Source organism: Argiope bruennichi, chromosome 8 (genome assembly GCF_947563725.1).
Source record: "Argiope bruennichi chromosome 8, qqArgBrue1.1, whole genome shotgun sequence".
Lineage (NCBI taxonomy): Eukaryota > Metazoa > Arthropoda > Arachnida > Araneae > Araneidae > Argiope > Argiope bruennichi.
Genome location: NC_079158.1, coordinates 57,065,981 through 57,093,094, shown reverse-complemented (window position 1 = coordinate 57,093,094; position 27,114 = coordinate 57,065,981). Strand labels below are relative to the sequence as shown.

The 27,114-nt window shown below is 27.0% G+C and overlaps 1 protein-coding gene across 1 annotated transcript in view; it reads right to left on the bottom strand.

The window, feature by feature from the left end:
• LOC129981693 (uncharacterized) overlaps window positions 1–21,248 on the bottom strand; it is a 47,732-nt gene extending 26,484 nt beyond the window's left edge. Inside the window, exons 1-6 of the mRNA XM_056092631.1 lie at window positions 21,090–21,248; window positions 11,708–11,795; window positions 11,548–11,611; window positions 10,251–10,386; window positions 6,503–6,678; window positions 1,006–1,141 (exon numbers count right to left, since the gene is read on the bottom strand). Of these exons, the coding sequence (XP_055948606.1) occupies window positions 1,006–1,141; window positions 6,503–6,678; window positions 10,251–10,386; window positions 11,548–11,611; window positions 11,708–11,787 (592 nt within the window). The 5' untranslated portion in view covers window positions 11,788–11,795; window positions 21,090–21,248. The remainder of the gene's footprint in view (window positions 1–1,005; window positions 1,142–6,502; window positions 6,679–10,250; window positions 10,387–11,547; window positions 11,612–11,707; window positions 11,796–21,089) is intronic.
• Between the last annotated feature and the right edge of the window lie 5,866 nt (window positions 21,249–27,114).

Below are 27,114 nucleotides of genomic sequence, written 5' to 3'. Positions count from 1 at the left end.
CATCCTCTAACCTCCAACAGCTTCCAAATTTGGAAGCTGTTGGTCAACTGGTCTATCTTGTTGAGCGCCAATACACCCACACTCGCACATTCATTTTATTATTAGTAGAGAATAGATGATTAACATCATACCATGATATCTCTAGTAATAATAAGGATGAATGTGTTCGTGTGTGTTGGCGCTCTACAGATCAGTCAGTCAGACCGAGAGCTAGGAAATTTGGCACACATACACTCTGAAATGTGGGAATGTGCGCCTTGGAACAACTTTTTGAGATTTTAATAAATTTAAAATTAAACGAAATTTTGACATTTTTTCATCATATTTTTCAATATTATTATAACACAAAAAAATAGTTTTTAAGTCATGTTAAATTTTAAAAATTATCTTTCCAGTGATACCAATTTTTACTATTTTTTTTTCTATTTGTTATTATATTTTAAAAAACATTTTAATCATATTTTGCAATAATTTGTTTCCTTTCTGAGATGAAACTCAAATCTTCTTTACTGTGATTATATTAAAGCTTGGCTTTTTTCTCACCGTTGATATTCAAGATATGAAAATTCATCCTGTTTTTCCATACAGTGAAAGCATACAATATAAGATATGCTTTCAATAAAATATTTGAAATCTTGCACTTTTTATTAAAGTTTAACTTCAGAATGAAGCAATGAGAAAAAGTTTTCAAAGTGTACCAACATTTGAATTTTGCTGCTTTTTCCTCTGCTACAATGGGATGCATCACGATATAGAAAGAAAATTAAGGAAATGCATCGCACAAGGAACAAAATGATTTATGACTTCTTAAATAGTATGAGCTATATGTCAAACAAAATATGAAGTTTAAAAATGTTTTCTTGAGGAAGCTATTAAATTATACTAAATATTTAATTGAATGTTTAGCAATTATTAATCCCAACGAACTAATTGTAGCTAAAGACGGCTGTTTTTTAATAATATCAGATTAATAATAAGTGAATAAATAATTCGAACTAAAATTACCATCGTAGGTAGAATATACAAGAAGGAAATCCAGGGAATCTGGAACATCTATAACAGGACCAGAATCGGTTGGGTCATAAAATGCTCCGTTTACGCTACAGGAAACACCATCTTCCCGACAGCTGCCACGACAAGCCTAGTATATGAAGTCAAGAAATTAATTTTATTATCAAATAAAAGCATATGTAATAAATAAACCTATCGAATAAAAGTACATGTAATAAATAAACCTATCAAATAAAAGCATGTAATAAATAAATTTATCAAATAAAAGCATACGTAATAAATAAACCTATCAAATAAAACCATACGTAATAAATAAACCTATCAAATAAAAGCATGTGTAATTAATAAATCTATCAAATAAAAGCATATGTAATAAACAAGCCATAAGCTCTAAAAATTTTTTTTAATAAGTACTAAAATTGTTATTTTTTATACAAAAGTGCATCAAATATTCGTTCAATTTTTTTGTGTCCTAAAATATCTATATCTATATCTATACTTATAATAAAGCTCAATGTGTGTGTGTGTGTGTGTGTGTGTGTGTGTGTGTGTGTGTGTGTGTGTGTGTGTGTGTGTGTGTGTGTGTGTGTGTTGGCGCTCTACAGGCCAGACCGTTTGACATACAGCTACCAAATTTGGTACATGTATACCTTGGAGGTTGGGAATGTGCACCTGGGGTTTCTTTTTTCGAATTTTTAATTAGAATTTTAATTATTAATTAAAAACTAACTTTTCCGCCAAAAAAATCTTCCATCTTCACCACCGCCAACTTTGCCGCCAAAAAAATCTTCCATTATCCCCAGCGCCAAACGAGAAAGTCTTCAGTTTTTTTTTCTCCCAACAGTAATGAGGCTAGGGTTAAAATTTTTCGGCGGATTATTTCAATCGGTTCTGTTTATTTTCTTAATGTTTGATGCATTTAAAATTAAACATTGTTAATGAATCAATCTTTCAGATTCATTCTGAAGTACTTTTGAATTAAAATAAAACAGAATAAAGGAAATTAAAAATTTCTAATCCGCATAGCGTTACCCCAACTGGCGTAGAAAAAAATCACGTATTTGCATTACGTAACCGGCGAAGAAAATTCACGCATGCGCATTCTGTTCTGATTGTTGCCATGACAACGTTATCAATGGATGATTTAAATTATTTTTGGGTTAGTTGCATGCTTTTGTAAGTAAATTGTATTTATGTTAGTTATATATTTTTTGTATATGCTTATAGTTTTAAGTACATCGTTTTTTCAGTAGTTTTTTTAAAACCTGTTTTCAACCGTTTATTTTAAACGATTCGTTTTATTTTCTTAGTGTTTGATGCATTTAAATTTAAACATTGTTAATTAATCGATCTGCTCATAATGAATCTAAGAAAAATTTGTTGACCAACTCTTGAGATATTACATAAATTTAAAAAGATATACTTTAGTGTCCATAAAGTTAAGATAAAAGTTTGAGTGACTCTATTTTCAGTAATCAGATTATAAAAAAATGCTTTGTTTCAGTAAAAAATATTATTATATTAATTGAAGATAAATTCTTTCCACTTTAATTTAAAGCATAAATTCTACGGGTGCTAACAGAAAATGAGAGAGATACATATTACGTTATGACTGAAGGCCTTTATAATATTATGAATGAATTATATGATAATCAAAATTTGAAGTTTTAAAATATTTTGATGAAGAAGCTATTAAAGTAGAAATTGCATAAAATATTTAATTATTAAAATTTTAACGAACATTAAGATTGGCGAACCGGCTGGTCGCCAAAGGCGGCTAGTTTTAAAATATATCAAACTATAAATTACTAAATGAGGCTCAAAACATAAAATATTGGCATCTTTTTTCATTTTATAAATTAAAAAAAGTTTGTATGGTAATTCTAATCTTTTCAAATTTGAATTTTATTACGAATCTGTAATATTATTTGTCAGACCAATTACTCTCATACTAGGGAAAAGTTTTACAGATATTTTAATGGTTTCTGAATGAATGCAGAAACAACGAACTTCGCCCATTTGGCGACAAATTTGTCCGTTTTGGTGAAGGTTATTGAATATGTTGGAAGATAGTTACAAAAGAGTATCAATTATAATAAACTGCTCAACATTTTTATACTAATTGTTATTTCCTCTTATTTAACTACAAGCATACTCTCTGACAATTTCAAATTTCAGTTGGAAAAAAAAATTTCGAACTTATTATAAAAAAAAATTATTTTTTTTAAAATTCCAGAATATTATTCATAGAATTCTTTATAATGTTTTTAAAATCGTTTGCAGATTAATATATTTTAAATCGTTGTAATTTTCTTATTGCTTTATTTGTCATTTTTATTAAAATCTATGGAATGTGTTAAAAATAGTGTTTAAATTTTTTACAGTTTAATTTTTTAAAAAATTGAATTTGAATTAAATTTTTTATACGCGAGTACTGAAACCAAATCTTAAATATTTTTATAAATGAAAAGTTTTTTCAATCACAGTTTGTCATGATATTATCTTTTAACTTCATAAACTCTTTCCTTGTATTTAATTATTTGCTGTATAAGCAGCCAAAATAATATAAAATATAATAAATAATATAAATGGATAATAAATATAGATAATATAAGTAATTTTTACAGTTTATTAAATAAAAGCGAATCAAATATATCTGGTTTGGAAGTTAGAGGTCGGAACTTGTACTGCTTACAGGTTTCTGCAAGCCTTAATCCAGGGTCTGTTGCAAAGTTAATTCGAAGACCTTAAAATAAACCTTGCCCAACAAAATAATTATTTAAAGCATTTCAATATTTATTACATTGCACATTTGTCTAATAAGGACTGAATAATATATAGAGAGAAATTATTAATAATAAAATTATTTTTAAATAATTAACATTTCAATCACAAAATTAAACGTTAATAAATGAAAAAAAACTAAAACTGTTTAGATTATATGATTCTTGTCTCACCCCTTTAAAAAAGTTTTATCGTAAATTCGTTGATTATATCATCATAATATTTCTGTGTCTAATTCGGATCCGATAGATAAAAATGAAATTGTTGAGTGAAATTGTTCTTCAATTGAAATAATTTTTTATTATGTGAGAACATGATGTTGTTTTGGTTTGGGGCTTTTGAAACCTCAAGATGCACGGGCAGAAAATTGGCGATTTATCGCTTTTGAGGCATCAATTTTTCGTATGTAGGGTTATTAGAAAATGATAAAAAGGTTGCACACATTTTGGCGACTTATCGCCAACAAAAAGTTATAATTTGGCGCGAATGTCCGATATGTACCGATTCTCCTGTCTGGCCATTAAAGGGTAGGGTTGTAAGAAGTTACCGCCGAAGAAGCACTAAAAAGAAAACGGGAATCAACACGGAACAGCGTGGTAAACTATAGAAAATTATATTCTTTTTTTTTTTAAATTTTCAATTTTCCTAGCTGACAAAAAAATTTTGGAGCTCGGTTGATTTTGAGTTGGGGGGGGCGAAAAACACTTCGCTTTTCTAAATATTGACGCATGCGTAATCTGATAGTCATGTGATTCTTTAAAACCTGTTTAAACTGGTTTTTCACGTCAAAAATTCAGCCCTCGGGAAAAAAAATTTTAGAACTCGATTGATATTGAGCTCGTCAAAAATCGATTCTTTTTTAAATGTTGGTGATTGCGAAATGTGAGTCATGCGAGAACATGATATTTTTCTGTCTTATTGATACTACTAATAATAATTAAAAAATAGAAAACTTGAATAATAATTTTAAGAAATGATGTTCTCGTATGATAGCTCGAAATTTTTCGATAGCATATTTAAAATTTTTTAAATTTATTATTTTCAGTCTTTTGAAAGATGTCGCGGCAGAAGTGGGGGTAATTGCTTTGACCAATATAATTTTCAGCAAAATTTAGATAAATAAATTATTTTCAAATAAATATTGCCATGTGGTCTTGGAAAGCAAAATTTGGAAGCAAACTGTGATCTCAATAAATAAATCAATATAATCAATATTGTCTTGGGTTGCAACATCTGTAAAGTTCATCTGCAGCTGGGCCGTATTTAATTATTATTCGTATGATATTTTTAAAAATTGTCATACGATGCATTTTTTTTCTTTTTTTTTTCGAATCGTTCCTTACAGGAAATAATGACCTTCTTGACTAGAGTTATGTAATTTGCCTTGAATTGATCGATGTAGAATGGCCAAAACTCGTATGATAATAATAATCAGATCTAGTATATTCGGATTAAAATTTAAAAAAATGAAATTTTGCAAAATAAGTCAGTGATATATAACTCTCACAAAGGAGGGGCCTTATACATTCGAAATATTCGCAAATCGCTTGGGCGCCTTGACTTTGATCCTGCACCTGAGATTCTATTATCACGTCAGTGGATGAAGAGGAATCTATTTTTAATAATGGCGCGATTAAAAAATTGTACATCTTTTCTATCTATATGTCGATTGATTTAACAAATGTTCTAAAATATGTTGTTTAATTTAACAAACAATATATATACATAGTTGTTGTTTTTAAATTGTTGTTCAAATTAACAAACTCGTATACTTTAAAAAAAGAAGCTCCTGTATTAAATATGTAATAAATATTTCTTAAATTTTCATTGAAACAATATTAATAGCTGAATGTTAAAAAAACACGGGAAATAATAAAATTTTTACAGAAATGGAACTGTTTATATTTCTTTCTTCATCGTGATAAATAGAAATTACCCTTGTCTAGCTGGAAGGCAAAGATAGGTTTTTTTACACCTAACTTACTATCTGGCAACATAAATTGTTAGAAAGAGTCAAAATTAGGGCTTGAAAACCACTTTTCAGCCTCTAATTTCTAAGATGTTGTAATTATCGAAAAGATTTAAGAACAAAAGTTCTTCATCTTAATGAGATGCTGATTTGGCTAATTGGATTTATTTTTCTATCTTCAATATTAAGAAAGATATAGCGAAAAGAAAATTTCCACCTCCACCATTTCCACTCTCTTTGAGCTAGAGATGGGCCATTTATGAACCCGACCGAGATTTTTCTAATACCATATATAATATAATATACACTTTGGGATAAAGGCTGGTTTTGAGTTTTGAAGATCATATCTGTAGGAAGCTGAAGAAATTGAGCAATGGTTCTCTTGTCATGAGAACCATTGCAATAGGCAGTCTTCCTATAGGAATCTACCTAAAGATTTAATTTGAGTTTCAAAAATAAATTCTAAATTATTCATCTCTAAGCATTTTGTAGCATTGTGTTATCAAATTTTAAAAATAATTGCTTATAAGTTTATTTAGTACAATTTCATAATTTTTTTAATACTTGAGATAAGAATAATACAAACTGAAAATAATTTCAAATTCAAATTCAGTAATGTGAAGAATAAAATTAATTGGAATTATAATTCAATGAAGAAAAAAAAACATTCATTAATTATTTTAAATATAAATATCTAGGATATAAATGGATTTACTAAATAAAATAAAAGTATATTACTTGAAAAATAAAAATTTTTGGTATCCCTGCAAGATTTTGACAGGCTGAACGTGAAAAGCATTTTAAAATTTCATTTATTTCTATGCTGCCGTCCTTCATTTGTAGTCTTCCCAGATTTCCATGCGTCAAAAAACAGCAGACAAAACATTTGTGGTCTTTATTGGCTCTTCTGGCGGCTAAGAAATAATGTAAAATATTAATACATACCAGGTAAAAGGCTATTATGCACATAAAATTAAAATAGGTAATGATTTAAACTGGTATAATTTTAAATATGAATTCATATTGATGCAATATCAGTAAAAACAGTTGATATTGCAAATATTTACAATTATTACATTGCAAATATTTATTTTTGACTAAAATCTTATAAAGTTGTTTAAAATATTCAGTAATACATTTAATATATTTCAAACATTAACATTTTAACATTTGATTAAAATCTTTAAAAAATAGTTTAAAATATTCAATAATACATTTCAAACATACATTTAATACATTTCTTTTGCTTCGGCATAATAATAGGCATTTTTTATGTACGCAAATATGTGCTTTGCATGTTTAAATTAAAATAATTACAGTGTTTTTTAAAAATATGCATTCGATATATTTTTTAGACATTAGAATGTGTATTTTGCTTATTTCTTTAAAAAAATGCAAAATATTTTATCGATTTAAAATTTTTTTATACAAGATTACAAATTAGTAGATAAATATAAGACAGTAATTAATAAAAAATATTAATAACCAAGAAAACAAATTTCCATCTATCTAACAAGTAAATGTGGGGAAAAAATTAATTCAATTGAATTTATTCTGTTCTCAGCTCTACGATTTAAAAAAACGATATAATATAGATCAGAAATAAAGGTAGTAATAATAAGGAGGATATATTTAAAAGTGAAAAATAATTAATTTCCTAAAAAGTATTAACAAGAATATCACATGTTAAAATTTATATTAAAGAATATCAGGACATGTTTTATTCTTGATCCGCTCAGGAATTATAGGATAAATACTTTTTATAGAGAAAAATTCAAACAGTATTCCAAAACAGAGTTATAAATAAGTCCCATTGCATTTCAAAAACTCACAAATAATAGAGATCACATTCTTTCTCTTTGGAAATACGCTTTTATGAAATGAAATCCATAATCCATGTTAATGATGAACGCTACTATAATTAGAATCATGATTACGATTAATATTTAATAGCTTTTTATCGATGTAATTAAAAAAAAAACATTTTACTTTTAATCAATATCTTATCAATACATTGTTTTTTTTTAAAGCAATCCAAGAATTTCAGAGTCGTAACTTGAGACTGGGGAAACCCAGTTAAAGATAATAATAATTCTCACCGGTAAAAGATAATGATAACCCTTCAGATTCTTGGTACTGTAATTTTTCTATTGTGTTCAATTTTCCTATCTTATCTAGAATAGGAAACTTAGATAAGATTGGACTCGCAGAAATGTAAAATTTATCTATATATTTCTTCGCATTTGATGGCCCTCTAGACTCGGGATTATATAAATCGATTTATTGATAGTTTTTTTTAATATATTTTTTCTAAAGATAATTTAAAAATCTGGAACATACAGAATATTGATTCCCAATCAGCAGAAAAGTATTTTCAGTGTTTTGATAATCAAATGACCTAAAAATTAGCAGACAAAAGTTCATAATCTAAAAAATTTCAAAAAAAATATTAATAATTAATTTATTTTGAAAAATTAAAATTATTGATCTAATGTTCTACTAAAAATATATCTTGAACAAATTATTGCCTCTTCTCAATTAGAAATTTCGTATGTGTTAATAAGCATTTTATTACCATTAATATTTAGATTCTTAGTATTATTATTTTTTTATTTGTGTCCAGTTTCCATTCTTATGTACCTTACATTTACATTTTCCTAATCTTATGCATAACTTTCCGGATCTTTTGTTCACTATTGCTACTAGTTTTCCAGTCACATCTACCTTACCTATACTCCCCTCCAAAAAAAAAAAACTTATATTTTTTCTATTCATTTTTTTTATCAATTTCAGAGTAATAAAATAGTTTTATAAACTTTAATCGAACGAGAAATGTTTCGATAAATATATCGTTGATGTATATTATTAGTAAATAACACAATCTATAATTCCTGGAAACGAGCCTTTATCCTTTTATCGCTTATTCATCCTATTGATAAGAAAAAAACAATGATTTTACAGCTTTTGATTAGTCTTTTCAAACCTTTTGGAAAACCCAATTGCAGGATTCCATCGGAATACTTTCATTAGAACCAACCCTCGCCTTTTCTTCGAACTTTCATACATTCTTTTATCTTACCAGAAATCTTTCATTCTAAGCAAACCTTTATAGGAGTGTCATCTGACAGCAGAGTTGACATAATTTTGTTAGGTATCGAGAAATTAGCAGTTGTGATTTTTTATTTAATCAAAAATAATTTTTATTTATGTTTGATCAATAATTCGTTACGGAAGTTTAATTTTTCAATCTTTTTTAACGAAATATATATATATATATATATATATATATATATATATATATATATATATATATATATATATATATATATATATATATATATATATATATCAGAAGAAAGGAATTTTCATTGGTATAGAATCAATAAGAATTAGTGAATAGAATTGAATAATTAAAAAAAATTTCAAATTAATTAATGATAAATTCATTTTAAACAATTTGGAATTTTAATATAGTGTTACAATGAAATTATAAAGGATGTCCCAAAATTAAAGCAAGATTTTAATTTGCCACCATTCGTGCCATAAGGTATTGACACAGTCCTATTAAAAATCATTTGGCAGCTGATAGTTTAGGGTTTGTAAAAATAGAGCGTTACATGATAGAACAACGTGTTAACGCAAAACTTGTATTAAATAAAAAACACAGTTTTTTTTTCTTAAAAATATTATATTTTTGTTGAATTGTAAAGTACAGGATAGGGTTATGTATGGAATAACACATTGGGGTAAATGGTCTCCACGGCTTTGCTGGCACATGCGCATTCTTTTGTCGAAATTTTCCATTACCGTTTTGCATAAATGTGGTTGATTTCGTTGATGCATCGTTGAATTTCTTCCTTCAATGCACGCTTGCTTATGGGTTTGTTGAAGTAGATCTTTGACTTCAAATAACCCCATAAAAAAGAAATCCAATGGTGTTAAATCATACGATCTTGGGGACAAATTCTGAAATTTTCGTATTGTGGTCTCCAGACTCATTGTTTTTTAAATATTGTTCAATAATGGAAACACGTTGTTCTATCGTGTAACCTTCCATTTTTACTAATCCTAAACTATCAGCTGCCAAATGGTATTTTTAATAGGGTTGGCAACACTTTACTGCATAAATGGTGGAAATTTATATGTTACGTTAATTTTGCGACACCCTTTATACTGAACAAAATGTTTCTTCTTAATTAGCATTTTCATGTATATTATATGCATTTTAAGCCATTAAAATTTAGATTTTTAAAACAGCAATTTTTCAATTATGTCTTCTTTTTGAATAATGTAACATTTATTATGCCAGTACCTTTTTCTTTAAATCCAATGAAGGGGAAACATTAAGTTTTATAACAAAAAAATAATCTAAACACTTTTTTAAAATTATGAATTTAAATTTGTTTAATTCTAATAAATCCTTTGAAATATTAATATTTTTTTTTCACTGGTTTCATATTGTTTTTGATATTTAAAATATACAAACCCTGTTTCAAGACATCTAATGTCTGCTGTCTAGTTAAATCTCTGTATTTACTATAAACATTGAAATTCAATTCACGGAAATCATGATCTAATCTTGCAACATCTTTTTCAGATCCATAGCGAGGATCTTTAAAGTCCTATAAAATACATTTTACAAATAAATATTTGGTTAATATCATTATTTACTCATAAAAATATAAAAATAGATAAATACTATTTAATACATTTGGATGAAATACATGTAGAAACGAATTTGACAATGATTAGACCATAAAATATATTTTGCAAAAACTTGCAATTATCGTCAGTTGCAAATAACTTATTTCAAAACAATTTTTTTTTCTTTATAATCCATTTGAATGCGTTGATTTTATTCTATTTAACTGAAATTAAAATATGAAATACAGAAAAATCTCCATTATACAAGATTTTATATATGGACAAAGTAAACATCTTGGGGTTCTTGGCACTGAAGTTCTATATTAAAGAAAGTTCTTGAAATATTAAAGAAAATAACGAAAATTTCGCATCTTTTGAATGATAGTAATTATATTTATGCCAATAACAAAATATTATATTACAAATGTTCCATTGTTTGATAAAAACTAATTAATTAATTACGTAGATCATTATTTACAAAATATTCTTGTATTTATCTTCTGAAATTATGAAATCTGCATCCGGTGAGTTTCTATTTTCTTGCCTTTTCCATTCATTCATATTTATGTCGATAATTAAAAACTTACGAGCACCGTTCTTTGGAGTGTCATTTTTTTTTCTAAATTAGTACTTATTTTTCTGCTCCTGATGTCAATTTTTTTTGCAAATCTAATTTAAAAAAAATAATAATAAAATATTCTTTGGTAAATTAATTAAATTTTTATAATTATTACATTTAAGATCCTAAGTTTCAACAGTTCAAGGTTAAAACTGACAATATAATTCAACTTTCACAAATCTTAAAATGTTTATCATTTATAAATATTTATTCCTTTCTAATACAACTGAAACCTCCATTTCGGCATTACTATTCACCAACAAAGCATCATCATTCTCATTCACATCTCGAATTTCTCATCATCATTTCTTAAATTATTACTTTTCTATTTGCACAAAAAAAAATGCTGAATATAGACGACTAAAAATAATTCAATAATGATTCATTCCTTATACTCATAAAAAACCCGTTTAAAAAATCTTCTAATTATTTCAGATGTAAATATCATAAACATTACAAAATAACAATAAAAAAGGCGTTAAAAATTTGCCAATAATGAATTTTGAAAGTAAAAGCAAACCTGATAATCAAAAATATAGGAGTCTCCAAATTTTGGTTCATTGCTTAGTTGATCTTCTGTTTTTCTGAAAAGTGAAATAGAATGGATAAATATCTTATATGTATATCTATAAATAGCAATTTATAAACGTATGAATATTCATAAAACAAATATTACTCACAATAGTGTTTTCAAATGTTGATCAGAGAAAATGGCACTTAACCTTCGACCTGAACTGCCATCAGATCGATCGGTGCTCATATTCCTTGCTAAATATAGATAATAAAATATTAATATTACTCATTATTTTTAATGTATTATATTATTAATATTACACTACATAATAAAATATTATTATTGCATGTAATATTGCAATTTAAAATTACGAATATCTATATCTGTATCTATACTTATAATAAAACTGAATGTGTGTGTGTGTGTGTGTGTGTGTGTGTGTGTGTGTGTGTGTGTGTGTGTGTGTGTGTGTGTGTGTGTGTGTGTGTGTGCTGGAGCTCTACAGACCAGACCGTTTGATCTACAGCTACTAAATTTGGCACATGTATAACTTGGATGGCGAGAATGTGCACCTCGGAGAGATGCTTTTTGAATTTTTAATTAAAATTTCAATTAATTAAAAATTAAGAGAGACTTTAGCAGATTTTTTTTTTTTTTGCATCCGAAATATTACAGTCCGAAGTTGATTTTTTTATCATATTAAAGTTCAAACAATAATCTTTTCAATGATACTATCTTTTTAACCTATACATTAAATTTCCATTTTTAATGAATTTTTTAAAAATAATTTAATCATATTTTCTAATATTTTATTTCACACAAAATCAAAATAAAATTTAAGCTGCACGAGCACGTTAAGCTTCAATGGGAAAAAACTAGCTTTTATCAACGTATTGCCATCATATTGCCAAAAGCCCAAATTAAAAAATAAGTTAAGTATTATTGCAAATTAAACATGTTAAATATATAAAAGTTTTATTTTAAGTACGTATCTGCATGAAATAAATAAAAATTTGATTTTTTAAATAAGAAAATGCAAGGAAAAGTTTTCTATGATATTTTATAATACGTATAGTACTAATTCAATAAACAGTTCCATTTGAGGCAAATATGGTTCAACATATAGAGAAAACATTCACTCTAATCGCAGCCCAACTGATAATTTTTAAACCTTTTGTAATAGACATACATCTCCTAACAAAATGGTCAAAATGAAATAAATAATTATATTTTATGAAATTTCAGTCAATAAATGCTGAGGAATAACAAATTTTAAATTTCTACATCTATCTACTCCCATATGAATCATACTTAACAAAATATTCTTGAGACGCTAATATTTAAAATAAAAAAAGACTAGCACTTCAATTAATTCAATCACTAAACTGATCGATTTATGAAAATTTGAAAATCACTATTCTATTCTATTCGGGTGATTTTAGGCCACTTCATCAACCGTTTCAAAGAAGCCATTCATGTTCCAGGGTTTCTCAAGAGTGATTGGCTTAGAATATGAAAATGCTGATTGTTCTAAAATTTTAGTGTTCAAAACCTAATAAATCGGTCAGATTTGATCAGAGAAGAGAAAAAGTTTATTTATTTAAAAGTTGGAGTGCTAAGGATATTATGCAGAATATGATTCCGTAGGACCTAAGGGCGGTCTAAAATTTAAACCTCACTCTTTTTTTAATTATATTTACAGTTCGAAAAAAAATATAATTGGCATAATCTAAATCCTTTTGAAAATAAAACTAAAAACTCAATTTTTCGATGAATAGGTGACATTTTTGTTGAATAATTCTTTGAGATATCATAAATTATGAAAATTATTCTATAGTGCAATAAGACTTCAAAGCCAAACGACTCTGCTTTCAGTTTTCATAATTTTTTTTTAAAAGGCGTGCTTGGTTTCAGTAAAAAATGTATTTATATTAACTGCAGTTTCATCATTTCCATTTTAATTTAAAACTTAATTTTACAGGAGCTGATAGAAAATTATAGAGAGATGCACAGTACAATGAACAGTACAGCTTGAAGCCTACATTATAATATAAGTGAAATATATGACTATCAAAATTTGATGCTTTAAAATATTTTGCTGATAAATCTATTATGAGACCAAGTTACATAAAATATTTAATTGAGAGTTTTAACTAGTATTAATACTGGTGAACTGGCTGGTCACCAAAAGCGACTAGTTTTTAATAAATATCAACGCATCAAAGATTTATTGAAACAATTTTTAAATACTAAAAATGAATAAGATGGAAAGGAATACGTGAAGTTTTAAGTAACCAGTAAAATTTTTATCACGCACAAATGGCTTGGAATATATATTAAAAAAAAAGATTTTAAAAATTCTTTTATGTAAGAATATTTATATTTGCATTTAATTCGTTGAACATTTGAATATTGCCATATGACTATTTTGATTGCCTTATATTTTTTAATAATATTAAATGCTTTTAAAATATTCGATAAATATGCATATTTTAAAAATTCTTAGAGCGAGTATTGAGAAGTTACAGTTTTAAAATGACCATACAGCAACAAAATAAATTTTTGTATTCTGAACTGATGTAAAATCTTTCAAACTATTTAATATGCAAAAGGATTTTTTAAGTTGAACAAATTGTAAGAATTTCGATTAACTTGAAACTCTTAATTATAAAATATTGAAGCGTCATATTTACAGAAATTAAAAATCTTGTAGACTCTTCTGTAATAGCAAAACGCTCAGAAAATCGAATCTTCATAAATAAGTAAATAAATGATGTAACTTTTATAAGGATACCAAAAAAGGGCTACTTTGTTATTGTCAGAATTATATACAGTGGCTCCCAAAAGTGCTCGTACACTAAAGAAATTTGCAGAAATTGTGTTCTATACTTCTTAATAAAGCATTTTATTAGTTGGTTTTTTTAATTAGCATCTTTAAATAGTTATTAATAAAACTGAACAAATATTTTTATAAAAAATCAAGTAGTATTGTTCTAAAAAATAAATAAATAAAAAATGTCACAAAATTAGAACACAAAAGTCTTCGTACATCCAAACATTATTTATTTAAATTCATCATAAAAATATCTTTTGCGGCTTATTTTTCTTCTAATTGAAAAATACACTAAAATCGTTTGATTTCAGTATTTAATAAAACAATTATTTATTCTATTTACTTTATTCTTAGATATGATGCGCATTCGTAAAGAAACGAGTTTAGACGTACGAAAATTAATTATATTTCATTTTAAAGCTGGAAAATCAATTAGAGGCATTGCAACTATAACTAATCTACCTCATTCAACGGTGCAAAGCATAATAAAACGTTACAGAGAGGGAAAAAGGATTGCAAACAAGCCTCGTAATGGTCGCCCTCAAATTCTGTCAGCTAGAAGTCAAAGAAATATTGTGAGTAAATTTCTAAAAATCCACGTTTGAGTGCAATAAAGTTTACTTCACAATATAATGAATCAAATGGAACTTCTATTTCCTGTGAAACTATTCGTAGAATTCTTCGGAATGCTGGTATACATGGCCGCTCTGCACAAAGAAAATTCTTTGTAAGTCAGAAGAACAGAATTGCTAGGCTTAAATTTACCAAATCTATGATAAACCAGCCAGAGAGCTATTGGAATCATGTCTTATTTGCAGATGAAAGTAAGTTTAACATCTTTGGGTCGGATGGGAGAATCATTGTACGGAGAAAAAAAAAAGGAGAACTTAATCCCAAGAATTTAGTTGGAACAGTAAAACATGGCGGTGGATGTGTCATGGTTTGGGGGTGTATGTCAGCGGCTGGAGTAGGCAATTTAGTATTCATTGATGGTATAATGGATCATAGAGTTTATATAAATATTCTCAATAATAATTTAAAAGTGTCAGCACAAAAATTGGGCATTTTAAACAACTTTGTGTATTACCAAGACAGCGATCCTAAGCACACGGCCATGAATGTTCGTCTTTTTTGCCTCTATCATTGCCCTCAAACCCTTAAAACACCAGCTCAATCACCGGATTTAAACCCTATAGAACATATTTGGAAAAAATTAGAGGTGCGAATAAGAAGTCAAGAAATTAAATCGAAAATTCAACTGAAAGCAGTAATGATCGAAGAATGGAACAAGATCGGTGCAGAAGTAACCGACCGTTTAGTTAAATCTATGCCCAAACGTTTAAAAGCTGTTATAAAGAATAAAGGATATCCTACTAAATACTAAACATTTATAAAAATTTTGAAAATTTCATATTTAGTGATGTTTTTTTAAAGTGTATGATCACTTTTGTGTCCTATTTTTGTGCAATTTTATTTACTGTCATTTTTAAAAAAATAATTTGCATCGTAATTAAAATTTATTCTTCACTGCTCTATTAAGAACTGTAAAAATATGCTATGAAAAAATTTTCATGTAAAAATCAGAATATATAATGGTAAATAATGAGGTTTTTAATTGATTCTTGTTGGTGTACGAACACTTTTGGGAGCCACTGTACATACAAAAACTATTAAAAAATGATTTGCATAGTTTTTTATTAGAAATTTGCTAAAAAAATTTATGAAGCATCAAACTAATATAATCCAATCAAGCCTTTCCTCTGTAAAGTGAACTTTATTAATTAAATATTAGAGATGCACGATTAATAGGAAGTTTTATAGCGGACAAATTTAAAGCGTAAATGCATGAAAAAAATTAATAAATAACATAATAACCATTTAGTCCTATCATTTAGTTAAAACAAAATCATCAAAAATAATGCAAAAATTACAATTCCCTAGCATACATTCACGTATGATAAAATTACGTTAATTTAAGGACGGAAATCTTGTATTTTCTAATATCTAGGTAAACAGGATACAAGTGTAAACCAGTTAATTCCTGCCTTCAGTTATTTATTATCATAAAAGTTCTGTCCTTCGCAATATTGTACTTTATTTTTCCCAAATATTTTTTTTAATATATAAATATTGGTTGCAAGTAAAGTTAGTATGATATAATTTTCCAGATGACAAAATTCAATTAAAAGATTACCAGAGAGCTTATTTTCCAAAATCAAATCGGTCATTATCTTTGCATCATAAAAATACTGATGATATATAATAAACTTATTTTCAGACCATGTTATATCTTGTAATAAGAAGATATTTTCAATTGAAAAAAAAAAATAAACTCAAAAGCAGTGCATAAATTTTCAATGTTATTCAAAAACATTATTTCTAATGAATAGAAAATAGAAAGTAAAATTTTGAGACTGGTGTATAATTTTTATACAGTGTTATTACTAGAATTCAATGAAAATTTTGCACAATAAAATTAAATATAAATTAACAATAATCAATAGCAAAAACTATTTCGTGGTATTACTTCAGTATTATTGAATTTTTAAATTCAATATTATATAATGTTTGCAAAATTAATATCGTTTGAATAGCTTTTAAAAGATACGATTCAATATCTGCTTAGCAAAAACCTGCAAATACATGAAGCAGCAATTGTACAAAGGGTATTTATACATTTTTAAAACGATTTCGATAAAGAATTTTGTTTATTGGATTAAAATTTTTAAAGAATATCTTATTATATGAAATGAGAATTATCATCTATAAATCGTAATAAATTAACAATAATCAATAACAAAACTATTTCGTGGTATTACTTCAGTATTATTGAATTTTTAAATTCAATATTTTATAATGTTCGAAAAATTTATATCTCTTGAATAGCTTTTAAAAGAAATGATTCAATATTTTTTTAACATCTTATTATATGAAATGAGAATTATCGTCTGCTACTTTTAAATCTATTCTTCTTTCAAAATATTACATGTTAACAAGTTGCGGATTAAAAAATATATTTTATCCTTTGCGAAAAGGAATATTTCTGTTCCATGATTCAAAAATGTTGTGGAATGTATGATATCATAATTTTTAAGCGTAAAATAAGCAAGCAACATTATTAATTAGTTAGGAAAGAACCGTTAACCATTTCTTCTATACGGAAATAAACATCGAAAGAATATCTGTAAAAGATACATATTATTCAAGCATTTCTAAAGTGAAAATGCTGGTAGCAAGGGAAAATCCGTCGACACAGAAATTAAGAGCAAAGTCTTTAAATACATTTTAGAAACAATAAATAGGATAATAAACAACTTAAATAAAACCAGCAAGAGTGATTTCCTTAAAACTACGTCGCATACTCTATAATTAACTTGTCATACCAGAGAACGCCGTACATGGTATTGGAGTACAGCTGTTACGAAACATTAACTTTTTGCGTGAATTTAATATTTTAACTAAATATATCGTGTCATTCTTGGTGAATTATTCCCTGATTAATCCCTGGCAAGCATTAAAAATATATAAAAAAAACGAATTCGTGTTTTAGACATATTTTTCTCAAACGATTGAAACAAAAAGTTTGACTCAACACTTTACTTGTAGTCACAAAATCCCATATAAAATTTGATATATTTATGTCCTTGCAATTTTGATTATGCGTTTACATGTTTCTGAAAGTACAGACTGACAGTTGAATTTGACTCAAAATTTGACAAGTGTCTACATTATAGATGTTAAATCTGTATACAGAATATTGTATATTTATCTCTCTTCATTTTGTAATTATCGTGTTAACATATTCGAACAGCCGGACAGATGGACTTTCTTAGAACAGATTTTACACAAAGTGTGAAAGAAATCTGCAAATTTGGTGTAAAGACAGTATACCAAATTTCAATCGTCTAGTTCAAAGTGTTTCTGAGTTATTTTTGCCACAGACAGACGGACATTTTCAAAAATATATTTTTCGAACTCAGAGAGACCTAAAATGTGGACATTCGTCAAAATTTCCAGTTCAAATTTTTTGACGATTACTACACTTTCTCTATACTACGTGTACGAGAAAGTAAAATAAATAAAGAAAATAAAATTTTAAAAAAACATTTTGTTCCTCAGCTTTTGCCGAGTCAATACTGATCTGTGTTTGAAGTTTGTGTTAAAATAATTTAACATATGATAATTGGAAATACATTGTGACTTGTGATGAAGCATGGTTAGGTTTCCTAAAAGATTGCAAAAATATGTCTATTTACTAGACAGAGCAAAATGTAGTTGCCTGTCAATACAAAAAGAAGTTTCAGAAAAGCGCTTACAACTGTCGGTAAACACTTCTATTGAGGGAAATTAAAAGCAAGGAAAAAACATGAAAATCAATTCAACGTACTAGCAAGAGAAAGTTTTGCATCCTTGTTTTCTAGAAGAAATATTACTTCTTTATCCCAGAGACTTACAAAGAGTGAAATTTCACCTAGACTAAGGCACACTTCGAAAAGTATTATTACATTCTTCATACAAAAAAGTGGACCAATGCAAGTCATTGCATGCTATATTTTTACATAATCGCGCGATGTTCATTTGCATTTCACCTATGAACTACGGCAATTTTGATCTGTTGAGAAAAAGCTTTTTTAAGCAAACATCCATCAAGATTGAAGGATTCTTGGAAGCGATAAAGAGAAATGGGAGACAATTTTCTTGGAAATATTACAAAAAGCTCTTCTACCATGAAAAGCAAGCTGCATATAGGTTACCAGAGAAACATTTAAAAGAAAATCTCCATATTTTAAATAGCAATTAAAAGATACCGAAAGAGTTCTAAAACTATGAACATTTTCCCTAAATTTTTATATTTTATTTGAACATAAGCATAACAAAATAATAACAAATGCATGTTTTGTTTCTGATGCTGTAAATTCACCTCTCATCAAAATGAAAGAAACTATTGTGAATTTTTACATAAGATACTTTGGTTATAATACTGCCAGAGTATTTAATACATACCACAAAATCAGATAATCATTAAAACAATTTGTGATAAGGAAAAGCTTTTATATATATAACATAAAATAATTTGCAAGACAAATCACATATAATGCATTGTAATAATAAAATATATCTGAATTAAAGAACACAACACGTGAGCAATGAATAAGAAGTTAATAATTATGAATAAACATTGTTTCTAAGGAATGGTAACTTCAGAATGAAATTTTAAATACAGTAGATAATTTTTACATTTTAATTTCTTAAAAAATCTATTTAAAGTATGCATAATAAAATTAAATATATATTTATAATGATATCTAATAATAACAAAGGAGAAAGTATGTGTGTGTCTGAGTCTTGGTGCTCAGCAGACATACCATTTGACCTTCTGTCTTAATATTGGATAGAAATACACTTTGAAGGGTAGCAATGTGCCTTAAGGAGCGATTTGTATTTTTTAAATTTAATTAATTAAAAATTAAGTGAGATTTCGAGCTTGTTTCGTTATAATTTTTAAAATATTATCGAAAAAAAAGCATTTCTACATTAATTTAAAACTCTAAATAATGCTCGTTTATTTTTACAAATTTAAACAGAGTATAATTTTCGCCCGAAATTTTGAAAATTAAACTTTTATTTTGATAACTTTGAACAAAACATTTCATTACTTCAAAGAAATTCAATTTCCATTCTTCTATCAGATATTAAATCGGGTGGTTTTTCTTTCATTAATGAAAATTAAGGTGGAAAAATTATATATATTACTTGAGAAATGTGCATGCCAAACGAGAAAGGGAAATTTCAGTACCGTGTAATTCAATGAGCAATTATAAAATGAATCATCTAGACATTTATATTTTTAATAACAAATGCTGTCACGGGACTCGCCTCCGCTACAAATGCTCACGTACATAATAAAAGGAACAAGTGTAAGCTTATAAAAATAACACGGCTTTAATTTCTGTTACAATTCGATGTTAAAAATACTTCAGTGAGAGAATTTTGAACATTAAATTGCGCATAAGAAAATTTAATTGAAATTAAACACAACCAATAGACACGACAAACCAGTTGATTGATAAAAACGGCTAATTAAAAAATAAATTTTCTCGTCTGCTTTGTAAAAAACGTTTTATAGTCTGATGTATATAATCAAATCTAAAATTTCATAAAATAAGTTTGAACATAATAATTATAATATGATACTGAAAATAAATAAGGTAGCAAATGATTTTCGAAAAATCGACCAAATATTTTGCTTATATATTGTTTTAAAAATCCATTTTACAAATAGCGATTAATGTAATTATCTTTTTTCATAAATATAGATAATTAATTAAATATATTGATCTAAATTATTTTAACGCTTTGATCGACACATTATTTTATTTGTTAATTTAATACAAAATTAAATACATATAATTAATCACTAAATAAATGCAATGAGAAGATAGACTTACCAACTCATAAATAGCAATTGAAATACATTATAAATAAAAATTATTTTATAGATACATAGAAAGAATATAAATTAGATGCCTTCATATTCAAATTATCCTGAATAATTATGAAAATTGCATTACCACTTTTGATTAAACTACAATAAAAACTTCACCACATTAAATGCCATGGAAATATTATTTAAAAAAACAATCAATACTTGAAAGCCTAAAATTATTTTTATATTTTATGTAATTATTAAAAGCAAATTAAAAAGTAAATATACTTGCTAATAATTGCAAAAATTCAACAGAATAAGAGCTCTTCTTATGAACCTCCGTCAAAAGTGAAAGTGATATTTTTCATTTCCCTTCTAGAAATAATGAACTTGAAAATAGAGTAGAAAGAACTTCACGGCTTATGCATTATTCAGTTCAGCGCATATTGATAAGGCCTTTTTCATATCTGCACCATTGTCATCTATCATCAGATGACCTGTTGTTAATAGCAACTTTGATTAGATTTTCAGAACTTGTTAAATTCTGTAATCTTGCCATGTCCAATCGTCTCTCTCTTGGCAAGCATTAATTTATCGTCTAATTTTAGTATTCTAAAAAAACAAGTAATGTAATTAGAAATGCGACGTTACACTTTGCTACGTACAGAGAGGATTAGATATAAGTAATTTATAAACAAATCACTGTTTTATATATATATATATATATATATATATATATATATATATATATATATATATATATATAGTAACATTCCCTGTTTCCCAGTACTGATAAGACATTTACAGCCAGCTGTGTTGTCGCTGTTAATTACTAAACTCCTCGAGATAGCCAGATGGTGGATCTTTTCACCTGGGTGGTCTCGCATCTGTTCATTAGGGACTACAATGAAAGGCCACAAGTGGGGATTCCTCGTCCAAGAGATATTGATAGTACCTTCAAAGAGAAAGGGGTGTCCAAACATCTGGATGCTAAATGTTTCTCATTGTGAAAGGGTTATGATAACTCCGTGTTCTAGAATAGTCAGTTATGAAAGGTGCTTCACTAAAAGGACCTTCCCACGACCTACTGGCGCCGCTGAGGGAACATATTGCTGAGCCCCGATTGGCCGAAAGAGAGCTCAAATGACCAATGTAAATTAAGAGGCGGAGATTGTCGCCGAAATGCTATTTGCATTCCAAGTGCAGACCTTAAGATTATGCAAGTTTACTGAGTTGTAACGATTGAATTTTATTTTTGGGGACCGCAACTAAGTTTGACGTATTCTTGGAAAAGTAAATACGCCATATCAGCACCGTGGGATGCAGCACGAATTGCTGGTAATGCCTTTCTAAAGGCTTCGAGTAGAAGAGGTGGTTCACACCAATCTTCTCTCATTAATACAGCTAGGCCAGAAAAGATGTCGGTGAAAGTTTTGGAATTATTTGCATCCGTTGGGACCGACTGTTTTTGAATAGGTTCGACGTTGCCGTAAAAAGTGCGGAGATTTTTTTTTTCTTTTTCTTTAGGCAGAGGAGAAGAAACGAATTGCAGGAAGACTGTTGAACTACGCCCACGAGTTCAGGTCCGAGAACTACCCCTGGAGTGGTCGTGTTGACTAACAACCTATTAGTTCCCCTGCGGTGTTGTTTCTCCGTACTGATGGAGAACTGAGTTTCAAGATAAACCTTCGACTGTTGTGTCTCCTACTACAGGTGTAAATAACTATTTATTTAACCAAGATTAGAATAAGTTGTTCTTTTGTATATATAGGGCTGTAAAATATATAATTGTCTGGAAATTCTGCTTCGTTATTTGATCAGTCTAGATCAAGACATTACAATATATGTATATATATAAGCTGCAAAGAATTACAGTTTATCTATACAGTTTTTTAATACCCCTCTTCCCTCTCCTCGTTTTCTTTTTCTGAAAAAAAGAAATTACAATTCACATAATCTCCCTCCCTTTCCTGAAACTTTATGCCAGGAAGCATTAAAATTAAAACAGCAAAGAAACCTAACCTAATAATAAATAAACAATTTTTGAGTTTCTATAATATGAACCTTGTATATGAGAAATGTCATATAATATAAATATTATGAAACTTGTATTAATTTCATAACATTGTTCAAATTAATTCAGTTACTGAACTGATTCAATTTTTTGCTACAAACAAGCAGAAATAAAATGTTAAAATATTTTTTTAAAAAAAGAACTAGTTCAGAAAAAAAAATATTCCTTTTTGAACAAATTTGGATGCATGAACAAAACAGAAACGTAAAGAATGTTTTGCAGATAATTAAGTTAATAATTTAGGCCTTTGTTTTTAGTGGTTAAAAATTTGTCAAATTTGTCATTTGGACTAGGCATGAAATTAATTTCAATTTAATTTCACACTGCATAGCTAATTATAAAATACATATTTAAGTCATATTACAATTGATTAACTAATTACTGCAAATTCTCTTAATCTTAAAATTAGCAAAATTTCCATCTAGTGGAATACACAAATAATAGACAAATAATATATATATAGAGAGAGAGAGAGAAAAAAATCATATTTATCATTTAAATCTTTCATTAACATAAAAATATTTAATCCCAGGCCAAATATGATTCCGCAATATAAATGATCATATGCTCTTAATAACACGTACAAGAAGAAACTAAAACATTCATAAACAGCCAAATATTATTTAAAAAAATTATATTTTTTGCAAAATATATCTTTTTATATGATTATCAATCAAAAATATATCTGATTTATATAAAAGATTTTTACTGTTTGAAATGTCATATAATTGAAATAATTTTCACAAAATTACATTCATTTGGTGATTAGAAATGACATATTTAATTTAAATTTAAATAATTTGTGAATAATAAATTTATGACTACAGATATATTTAAAATAAGAAGAATTGAAAGTTATGGAATATATAGTTGAAAATATGTATCGCTTTATAAGTTAAAAAAAAAAAAAACTCTTCTAAATAATTCATTTACACTTAATAAATATCACCTGACAAATCCAGTCCTGAAATAAAATTACTTGACGCTTAAAATCATGCAGAGAAGGAAAAAATCTAGCATTTATATTCTAAAAAATCAATTGCTATCTCTTTATAGCTTAAGTAAATTTTTTGATTAAAATTATTAATTGATGTACTTGTATAATGATCTTTATAAGCAAAAGAAAAACAAATGATTGAGAAAATTTTTGAAGTAATGAAATTTCCATTCATTATTTCGTAAAGTAAATTAAGTACTATTTAAAACTTTGTTAAATTTAATTAAAAATTAAACACTGAATTTATATCGTTTAAGAGATAAATTTTAGAATTTTAAGGCGAAGAAAAATTATTTTGGTGCAATATTTTTTTGGAATTATCACTAAAAAATTTTGAAATACCGTTAACATTTTAATTAATTAAAATTCTATTTAAAGGTTCGAAAAAATTCGAACTATATATTCCAAGTCTCAAAATATATTTGTACTAAGTTCGATAATTCTAGATCAAATGGTGTAACCTGTAATGCGCTAACAAGTAAATAGACCACAGATAAAACATTTTTCTTTTTTAATATTAGAAGATAAAATTTCGGAATAGTTATTAAATTTGAATGGTTCTTCGATTAAAATTTTTTTATAAGGTCGTATCACAAACATTTTTTTTTTAAAAAAAACTTTTATAATATTGTTTTGAAAAAATTTAATAAAATTTTGCAAAATTTGTACAGAAAATTTCGTACAATGTAACTTAAATAATTCATATTAAATATGATATTGTTATATTCATATTATTAAATGAGAAATTTTAATAGATGTACAAATAAAAAACCTCATACAATTGAAAAATGTAAAAAGAAATACTCATTTCATCGACCTCGTACTTAAAAAAAAAAAAAAAAAAAAAAAAAAAAAAAAAAAACTTAAATAAAATGTGCAAAATAACTTAATGAATGAATAAAAATCTCGTACGAGGGTAATAAGGACACAAATTTTATACATTATTTTTTTTATCATAAAAATTTTAATATTCATAGTTTGGGACTATCTTTATATTTTACCCTATGAGTAAATTCTTTTCCACTTTCTTTGAAAGCAGAGATAATACTTTATTCCTGGATTTGCTATCAATTTCTCCTATTGGTACGAATATGAAACTATAAAAACTTCATTGTCATGTATACTGCAAGAAACCTGTGAAATTCTTGTAATGATCAAGTAGCATGTTCAATTTTCTAAAAATGTCTTTTTATGGTGAAATATACCGTCTGCCCTCCCTTCCACCCACTAAACACTCAATCTTTGAAAGTACCCAATCTTTACAGGAATGAGATACTAGGCTGATAGATCTGTTAAAATCTACTGTTTGTAATTTCGTTTCAGTTCTGCGAGTTTGTTCCAGGTTCTAAAAGTGATTTTATTCTTTATGTTCCTCCTCACTTGATTAAAATCATATTAATTTTTAAGAATTATAGGAAAAAGTGCAAAAGAAAAAATGTATTTTTTTCCCCTTAACACAATAAACCGATTTCTAAAATTTCAGATCGTTGATAATGGTGTCCAGAGCACATGCCCTCTCTGCTCCACCATATTTCCTAAAAAATCTTTATTTCAAAAAATTATTTTAATTTTTATATCATCTTTCGGAAGAAATACTTTTTTTTTTTTTGTATATCTGGAAAATTAAATCGGAACTTTAATAAAAGTCAGTACTCATTCTTCTGTAATTCAATATTTAATGGTGGTATACATTTTAAGCAGAATTTTATGCTCTACAACTTTTTGTAGGCTATTCTTATGATTAGATGAATCGTTTTAGAGTAAAACAGTGTTCATACGAGGCCAACTATTACGGTGCAATTGATGGCCACGCCTACCACAAAAAAATCACGGGACCCAAATTGGTTGTCCCACAACAGGACAATGTAGGATAATAGTAGAAAGACAACTCAGCCGTCTTAGTATAGATGGCATCGTTGAATGCACCTATATTTAGAAAAAAGTGTAAAAAATACCTAATTTACTAAACATTTTCCCATCTAGTAGCCATAGTTCATGTTTAAGTAGGCGAAAAATTTGAGATAGTCATGCTGGACCCTTACTTTTAAAGTATTGCTATTAAAACAATAAAACTTAAGTCATAAGTTTTTTTTTTTTTTTTTTTTTTTTAGATTGTTAAGAGACAACTTTTTTGGAATACTAAAAATGGGGAACAATACAACAAAATGACTGGAACTTTTCAGATATTATTTAAATTCTTATGAATAAAATGTTGGTAAAGAAAGCTTAATTTTTTTTTTCTTGAAGAAACACCCATTTTTTTAACTCAAGTTACAGGACAAATACTTCGAAGCACAGAATTGTCAAATGACTGTGAAAATAAAAATCTGAGCACTCATAGCTTTCACGGCTTTGTCTGAGGTACACAACTTCATGCAGGAGTGGGGAGGAAGATAAAATTTTTATTAGTGAGTGCGTGATAAAGTTACGAGAAGATCATTTCCCTTTGGTTTAAATAAATGGTTTCTATGGTTTGGGTGTGTATATACATATATATTACTTTATGGACACCCTTAATTGAACATTTTATGTCATTGCTGCTTTGTTGATAAAAATATCTGCAACATTTAAATTGTTATTCAGTTGTATAATATAATTTTCTTAAATGTTTACATCATAATGACAAAAATGATATGAATTATTAACTGAAATTTAAAATTATCTTTAAGCTTGATCACATCCAAACATGACCATAATTAAATTTCATATTTTTATAGTAAGTCTTTCGAGAACTGCTGAAACGGGAAATTTTAATAGTTAGCTCAAATAGTAATTGCTTTTTTGTATAATGTTTTTTACTGTAGTTTTCAAATTTTTTTATCATTGTTATTTATAGTAATTAATAATTTCAATCTGCAAAAAAAAAAAAAAAAAAAAAGGCAATAGTTGGATTAAATTTGCTTGGCATGATGAAATTAATCCAATCAGTGACGAGTGAACCTGATCTTGTCAACGAAGACGAAAAGTTAAGAAATTCATATTAAAATTGCTTTGTGTAATATTTAAATTGAATAGAAATTTCAATCTTAGCTTTCCTAATGTAAAGTTCAATCTAATTGAAAAGTTTAAACAGATTGCAGGTTTTTAAAAAAAGGAGGAGGCAATGTGAGTATTAACATTCACCCAAGCAGACACTTCATGAAAGTATATCTCTGAATCGAAATTCAAATCTTTAGTAGTATTATTCAACAAAGAATAGAACAAAATGATCGAATAAAAGCATTTTCATTTATTTATTCAAC